The sequence below is a fragment of the Ixodes scapularis genome, unplaced genomic scaffold (assembly GCF_016920785.2).
Source record: "Ixodes scapularis isolate PalLabHiFi unplaced genomic scaffold, ASM1692078v2 PGA_scaffold1__304_contigs__length_218370807, whole genome shotgun sequence".
Taxonomy (NCBI): Eukaryota; Metazoa; Arthropoda; class Arachnida; order Ixodida; family Ixodidae; genus Ixodes; species Ixodes scapularis.
This window is the reverse complement of record NW_024609846.1, coordinates 193,861,158-193,869,302: the sequence shown is the minus strand read 5'-3', so window position 1 is coordinate 193,869,302 and position 8,145 is coordinate 193,861,158. Positions and strand designations below refer to the sequence as shown.

The 8,145-nt window shown below is 43.8% G+C and overlaps 1 protein-coding gene and 1 long non-coding RNA gene across 2 annotated transcripts in view; one reads left to right on the top strand and one right to left on the bottom strand.

Annotated features, from left to right (window-relative positions):
- Window positions 1-753: 753 nt before the first annotated feature.
- The window catches only part of LOC8039971 (putative phospholipase B-like 2), a 45,475-nt gene continuing 38,083 nt past the window's right edge, over window positions 754-8,145 (top strand). Inside the window, exon 1 of the mRNA XM_040213529.1 lies at window positions 754-944. Within this exon, the coding sequence (XP_040069463.1) occupies window positions 754-944 (191 nt within the window). The remainder of the gene's footprint in view (window positions 945-8,145) is intronic.
- Window positions 3,396-7,059, bottom strand: LOC115331250. The gene is made up of 6 exons (XR_003920430.3): window positions 6,730-7,059; window positions 6,056-6,142; window positions 5,719-5,849; window positions 5,392-5,471; window positions 5,131-5,256; window positions 3,396-5,008 (listed from the first exon to the last, which is right to left on the bottom strand). It is a non-coding gene; the product is annotated as an uncharacterized LOC115331250 (long non-coding RNA).

The following is an 8,145-nucleotide window of genomic DNA, read 5'->3' as shown; positions in this document are numbered from 1 at the left end:
CACCAAGGTCACTTTCTTAGCACTTTTTTTTTTCTTTTTAAACAAGTTAGACTTTATTCACTCCACATTATAGCTGGAGCCTAAACTTAAAGTGGAATATAAAGAATACGAATATTTCGATGACCGTTGTTGGTATATTTATAAAACATTAAAGGAAGGCACACAAAGAACTAATGACGTCTTACGAACATCTGTGACGTGGTCCCATTTTTGTGGTTTTCAAAGTTCTTGTTATGGAGATATTTTCACTTCTTAATTAGGTTTATACCTGCATGAGCCCACACTATATAACGTCGTCGCCGTGTTGCTTTAGTGAACAGAATTAAAGGATCATCAAATATAAAATATCAGCCTTGAATCGTTATCTTTAATAATTTCGTATATTGCGATACATCACGGATAATTGCAGGAAGCAAGGCAGGAACGCTCTCGGTTCACATACAAGGCAGGAACGCTCTCGGTTTACATACATATATACATTGAAATAAAAGAAAAAAAAATCAATGACTATTTTGACGTACAGTGTCCAATAGCGTCTACTCGATTGAGGAAAAAGCGATAGTTCGAAATCTCGCCAAACAAAGCTAGCGACACGTATTACAATTCTCAAATTATTTTCACGTAGGCAAGATGATTATTTAAGACTAAGCTTTAATTTGCGACTTTTTTATTTTCGCCTTTTAAATAAACTTAAAAAAAAAATCATAATGGTGTGTCTAAGTTAACGGTGTCACGTATTGTACTTTCAGGAACATGTTCATGACCTTGGCAGTAGCTGCTCTTCTGGCGCTGCAAGTCGCAGCCGAGGCCCCCGAAGACCCGAAGTGCCAATACGCATGGGCATCACTTGGAACATCGGAAGGGGAGCTGCACATCCATGACGGCAAGCCCGGTCAAGGGGCCGTTGCCTGGGGATCTTTCCAGAACGATATTCACCTCAGCGGGTATGGTGAATATTTACTGTGACATAATGCAAATCCTGGTGTTCCGTATAATATAGAATGCTCCCATGACTAACTTTATACGGTAATTTGCATGCGCCGTTTATGGTTCTAGAATGAGTTGCTTGCCATTTGGAAATTTTGCCGCGGACCATTTATAGACGACATTCACTCATTCAACTTACGTATTATAGATAGAAGTTGACTATGCTATTTTTGATTAAACTTTCCTAATTGACCGGGACATATTAAAATATATGGTGTCTAATAGTAATTAAGATTTCATAAGCGCTAACTTGTCTGTGACTGCTCCTTCGTTTTATAAGAATGGTTTCTAGAACTTTTTTGGTAGAACAATATCAGAAGTTCCCCCAGTTTCAAAACGGGCGGTCATCGCGTCACAGAAGGGACGATCGACATAGCGGTACACGATACAGTAAACGGAGAAGCAGTGCACCTTGTCGAATAAAGGTGAACAAAACCCTTCAGTAAAAGGAATTTAAGTAAAGTTAAAGTTTAGAACAGTTAGGTGTCACGAACACGAACTGATGATTGTGTATCCAGCATAACATCCGTCTATATTTATCCGGGGCGGTTGGAACGCAGCCTTATTTACGCTTATGCGCTTACGAGATCGTGCCGGAAAAAATCCGGCGCCGGCTTTTTTCGCCAGAGTCGGTGGGACCAAAACGTTCCATAATACAACGCGCGCCGGCACGTGTGTCAAACGTGACGTCACACGTGGCAGCGCCCGTTGCATTATAAGATTTAACGTGAAATTTTCCCCCCAAATTTAGCAGAAACTTTTCCCTCCAAATTTAGCGGAAAATGTTCCCGGCTAATCCAGCGGAATATTTCCCAGCCAAATTTAGCAAAATATTTTCTGCCAAATTTAGCGAATATATTTTCGCGACGAATTTAGCGAAAATTTTTTTTCAGATCTAGGGTAAAAGTTTCCTCCCAAATTTAACGGAAAATTGTCCCGCCAAATCTATGGGATCGATAGGGTCATGACGTCACAGCCACGTGTGAAGTCACGTGCCATGTTACGCTACCGACTAGACCATGCACACACGCTTGGACGTCTTTGTAACGAGCCTGCGTTTATATGAGAAGGCTTTGCGACGGGACCTGAAAACGCTCTCGCGTTTCACTCTTCAAGGCGAAGCTTAACCGTTCCCTGCGTTTTTTCGCGACTATTCAAACTAACGTTCCTCCTTCGTACATAATCAAATATATTTCAGACAAGCAAGATACGAACTAAATAGATGAGTTGAATTTTATTTAGCACAAAATGTGTTTATATTTTAGCCAACTGCATCCAGTTAAATGAATCCAAGTAAGACAAATCTTGCTTCGTTGACTTCTATCAATTAATGGTTTAGGCCTAAAATTAGGCATGTAAGTAGACACTAGCATAATTAGCATTGCTTGTTTTTGGTGTAAACTTCGTCTTCTGCCGATGTCAACATGAGCACCAAGTTTCATGGATGTACTCTGCACGACACTGTTAGCGCGAACACAAATTTGATAATTTTTTACACTTGACTTCAAATGGGTAATAGTGGGCATTGCAATTTGCAACTTAGATTAATACCCCAACTGAGCACTCTCCATTACTGTGGTAGTTTTGCTGACAATCCTTTAACGAAATGAGCGTAGCAGAAAGAGCCGTTGATATCTGGTTCTCCCTGTAATTTCCGTGAAAAATGTTTGTCATTCTCTCTAGAGGAATATCACATGAACACTTGTGCTCTACGGATCCTCTTACAATTACATGAGGCGGGCAAAGTGCTGTAGCTTTAAAGGGGCCACTCACGTTTTGCATACGCATCTGTACGACATCTGCCTTAGTCATACTGCCGCGCGTGAAGCTGGCCAAGTAGGAAGCGTGCCTGTGGCCTGATTCTGCTTCTTCCCTCGCACGAGACGGTCGCAGGAAGACTATCCAAGGTATATGTATAGATAATTGCGAAGCTTCCATAGAAGCTCATAGGCGTAAATATGGCGGCTCATGGGGCGCAGCGCCATCTGTGAGATGCGCGGCATTGCAATTAGTCATGCTCGCCTGTGACGTACAGAAAGTGACTCTTCATTAAAAAGAAACACGAAATGACGCAATTTTCTTGTGATTGTGACGTCACGATTGTTTTTGGCGCAAAATTTAAATGATTTTCGCCATGGGCGCGATATTGAAATGAGTTTTTTTTTAGATATTCTACATGACCTGCGTAAGTACCGTCCTTCATACCTTGCTTCACGCGTCATAGCCTTGTTTGTATCAATCACTCCCACGTAATTCCTCTTGCAAAAGAACCAGTTTTTTTTCAGTTCTGGGAACCACCAATAAGTTACTATCCTTTTCAGCTAAGCAGGGTGTTACAGTGCGCCTATGAAGGCATACTTATTATTGTAACTATGGCTTGTTTGCCAAGAAAGATCAAACGGCACAAGCTTGGTTCACACAATTTATTATATACAAACTTACAAAACCACTACAGGACACTTAAAGATAGAGATATGGTGTTGAAAACATAGTGGAAATCAGGTTTGGACAACTCTATGCACGCACTTAATACTCTCAACGGGAGGCACGTTTACGCATTTTTCTTGCACTGTTCACGTTGAGAGCTCATAACTAGATTTAATCATATCAATCACAAGTGGAAGTGCGGAGTCATGCATATCTTTTGCATTTGAATTTCCACATTAATTAATGCTTCAAGAGATTGAAAATTGAGGCCTTTCGTTATAGTACATGGGCTGGCCACATACATATTTTGCTCCACAGCTTGACTGTCTATGTGAGCCCTAGTACGCAAGAAACTGTTAAGGCTTTTTAACATGAGAAGGCGTTCCCTCAGAAACTCTTTGTGAACAGGGCCTTTGCGCATTACAGACACATATGCACTCTTCCCGGGTCTTTGTGAGCTGTTCAAGCTATAGAAAAGGCGATCCATTTTCTCAATGAACCGGGCCGTGTGGATAACTTCAACTGACAGTTTCTGAAAAGGTACCATGGCGAACATTGCAGCAGCACAGTGATTACTGAATATTTGTGCTGCTAGCTTCACTGACATCTTGGAGGCAAAAGTGAAATTAAAATGCTTTTCATTGAGCCTGGGCATGGATCGGATTTCAAGCTGTTGTCTTTTTCGTAGGCTTCCCATAGGAAAGAGCGTTTTAACGTGCGGTCCCCAACTCGAAAATTGTACTTGAAGATATTTCGCAAGCACTTACGCAGATGCGGAAGATCAAATAAAAAAATTGGCTTCTCGTTCACAGTTATGTAGGGCTTCTCAGGGGTAACAAAGTCATTAAAAATAGCAACATTTTGATTATCTTGGTCACATACAACAGCTACTGGCTGCAGACCGGCTTTCACAAGCAAATTGTGGCACTGGAAAAGGAGGTCTCGCACAATTTGGGCAGGTGTTCCCCCATGAGCAAAAAAATAGCCAAGTGGCTGCTTCCATGGCGTGCAAATGCCTTTAGCCATAAACACAAGAGCTTTGTTTGCAAGGTTATGGCCTCTTCCAGTGCTACTCTCTTCAAGCCCTTCAAACCTGTACTCAGAGGGGTTGTACGAGAGCTCTTTCGTGACGTGAATCTCGTCAAAGACAATGATACATGGCTTGTCTTCTGGTGAAAAAGAAACTGCACGTCTTTTGACAAGTTGGAAAACTTCTGGCTAAAAACCAACCCTCAGGGGAACACGCTGGAGCCAAAGCTGTAACGACCTAACGGATGGGAGCCTCACCAATTGCCTACAGTAACGGTAACTTATAGGGCTGTGAATGTGCAAGCCCAAGACAAAGGCTTTGTTCTGGCAGCACCACCGCCTGCCGACCTGCTTGCATTGCTCATCTTCAGCTGAGGTTCCACAAGGGCAGCAACGGCTGGAGACACAAGGCTACGTACACTTTCAACTATCTCAGTGACAGTCAGCATATGACGCCGTCGCTGCAGTCGTTGCTGCAGTCTCGTGTTGTGATTCTGAAGCTGTCAAAGTTTGGCCCTCAACACGGTTATCTTCCCCCTGCCCTCGGTACAGGTGGCCCAGGAGTCTGCAAGGGGAAAGCAAAAACAATTATGAAACGCTTCGAGAAACAATGAAAGAAGCAATGCACCTTCACTGTAGAAAATATGGAATTACAAGTAAGCTTTGTGCATCATGACAGATACCTACGTTGGTGAGAAACTTCAGGAGCCGAAGTCACCGAAGCATCATAATCGGTAGGGGAAGGTTCGGGCGCCCACACAACTTTTTCTCCAGAAGGACGACCATGTCCATCCATCGCGTATGTGTGATTCACTACAAAAGAAAAAAAAAAGGAAAAAAAGTGGCAGAGCGGTTGCAAGAAGCTGAACCAGCTATAGCCGCCCAAGTACTACGCAACAAAGTAATCTTCAAGGACTGTTCTAAACAACGCACACTATCCAAACTTACCATGAACTCTGGTTGTAGGGCTAGTCTTCGAGCTTCTCCCCACATCTTCGAGTGCCAGTCTTCGAGACTGCTCCCCACATCTACAAAGCAATGACGAGGCAAATAAAGAATCTGTCAAAAATTACAGTCATTGCATTGTTTCAAGATGTTCCTGCGGCATGTGACAAGCTAGATTAAAAACATGGTCATACATGTTTTGCATGTTTCCCAAGAACGCACAAGTGCTTGGAACACACTAAGTCATAGAAAAGGTGGCTACTACGCGACAGTCCGAAATTAAGAAACATAGCCTGCAAAACTTCTCCGCCAATATGCAAATGCTTTTACATTGTTCCGTAGTGCCTTGCGTGTGACACCTCGATGATGTGGCGCACCGATGCTACTGCTGCTGGCCTGTGTGGGCTCGCCCTCGCTGATCAATTGGCGAGCGCTGCTGCTGTGGACGACATCTCCGGCACCTATGCAAAGTTCATTTGCAAAGTTAAGCACACATGTTATGTACACTGAAACAGTTCCTTGTATCTGCATGTGAAATACCTTCTGCATAAGCTTATGTTCTCAGCAATAATGAAAACAAGATTTCGCGCTCACATTCAGCAAATATGCTGGCATTGCATCACAACGCAGCCTTCTTCGATAAAGAAATGCAGAGGGCTTGAAGTACCTGGAGCATATCGCCTGTTCCCGCAGCTGCTGTGGTGTCTTGTTTTGAAGGCTTGTGTTCCGGCAGAACTGAACCCAGACCCTCCGCCTGAATGTGAAGCAGTGTATTACTTTACAAAGCCTTGGCTAAACTGAACAGGCTGAAAGGCTTTCAGTGGACATTTAGGAAAGGAACAAGATTAAACAATAATGATAGCGTTAAACTGGTGACATAATTGTACCTGGTTTCCCGTTTGGGTCCACCGAACGGCATGAGCGCAAAACGCACCTCTGCGCCCGTGAGGATAGATAGGTTCACAACGGAGACGGTTACATCACGAGATTCCCGAGCACATTCACAGCAAGTAGACCTGATAGTCGCCAGCATGTTAGAAGGACGACACCGACCACGTTTGAAGCAGAAAGGATGTTTTAGTGTTATTCACACCATAATATTAAAATAGGTTAAAACTGAAATGTTCAGTCATTGTTTCTTATTAGGTTTTTGTGGTCACACAGCCGTTCTGCAGAGGCCACGCAAATCTTCCACTAATATCTGAGATCAGTTTCGTCTCGCGCAGCTTGGAACGAAGACTGGCCGAAAAATGCTCGATCAACGGGTGCCTATAACTAAATGAGCATGCATGAGATGCTTGTTAGATGCATGAGGGCCCATAGAAGAGGTCAAGAGCTTACCAGACATCACCAGACAATCACCATCAGGACATCACACATAGTTGCAGCTGACCCAGCTGCTACAAGTTTCACATTGCAGAGTCCACAGGAAAACGATGAAGTGTGGTGCCTGCGGTGCAGTCATCACTTGAGCATCGCGCTACCGAGCAGCGTCACTTTACATGCGACAGGCTCATTGTCCCGATGAACGGAGGCTTCAACGCGCCCGGCGGGCCCTCGAAAACACAACCCGCAGAACGGCGCAATAGGCTTTAACCAGTACAAACCGTTCTGCACTCAGACACGTGGGAAAACTTAGGACCACGAATTGTTGAACGATTGCAAAGTGAAAGTTTGACGGGAGCTACAGAAATGCGGGCACACTGGCAAACGCAAACAATGCAAACACAAAGCGTATCAGGACTGCGAACTTCGGCCGACGGCGTAAGCACCCGTAATAGCGACGCTGTAGAGGTATCAACGAGTGTGCACAACCTAATGCATATTAAACATTAACTAGAAAACTCACCCAACTGAACATTCTTAAACTAAATTATTATGAATAAATTATACTTTGATTTAAAGTAAACTATATTAAACACCGAAATTGTGTCTTTAATATATTATCAGCTTAGTGTTTCGCCGCGCAAATCACAGTCGCGCTGCGGTAGCGCGGCCTCCAGGGTGATTGCGCTGACGATTGGTTTTGGGCCGTTTTTTTGCTTTACTTTTGCGACCCATATGAATTGACCTTGGACTATCTCCGACGGAGCGGCGACATGGGCCTCTCCGGCCATGGTTCTTTGTCTGCTGTTGGAGTATCTTCCTCGGAAGAGTACAAGACTGCTTTACCGCCCGTACCTATTGCCACTGAATAAAAAAGGTAGCGACATCTTCTCCCTCATCCTCTGACGCGCACTTCTTTTATCTTTATATATTTTTTTACACCTGCGCGTCGACTGTAGCGCCGCCTGGTTTGGCCCAAGATAGCAGACGGCCTTCCTATACTTGAGTCAGACCGTAGTCCAAGGCTTAAAGACACGCATATACATGCATGCAGGCTAAAAGCGCACTGTCATGGTCTACCAGCCTCGAAGGATGTGCTCAAAGAAAGACGATGAAAGCCGTGGCGTTCCACACTCGGTGTTATTTGATTGGCGATATGAGCTCATAGCATGTCGCCAACTTGTGAAACGAAACATTGCCACGTCATGCCTCCAAGCTTCAGTGTATACAGGTCTTGTCACCATGCCATGTTTGACAGCTATGATGTCCAGGTCAAGCGATTTATAGGAGCAGGATTTCCTCTGTACGTTTTGCTTGGTGTCTCTCAGACACTCTTGAACAAAGTCAAGAGTTGTTCTCAGGAACCAAAATAAAGCTTAAACAAGGCCTCAGCTTATCCCATATATACATAAGGTTTCACATGATTAAAAA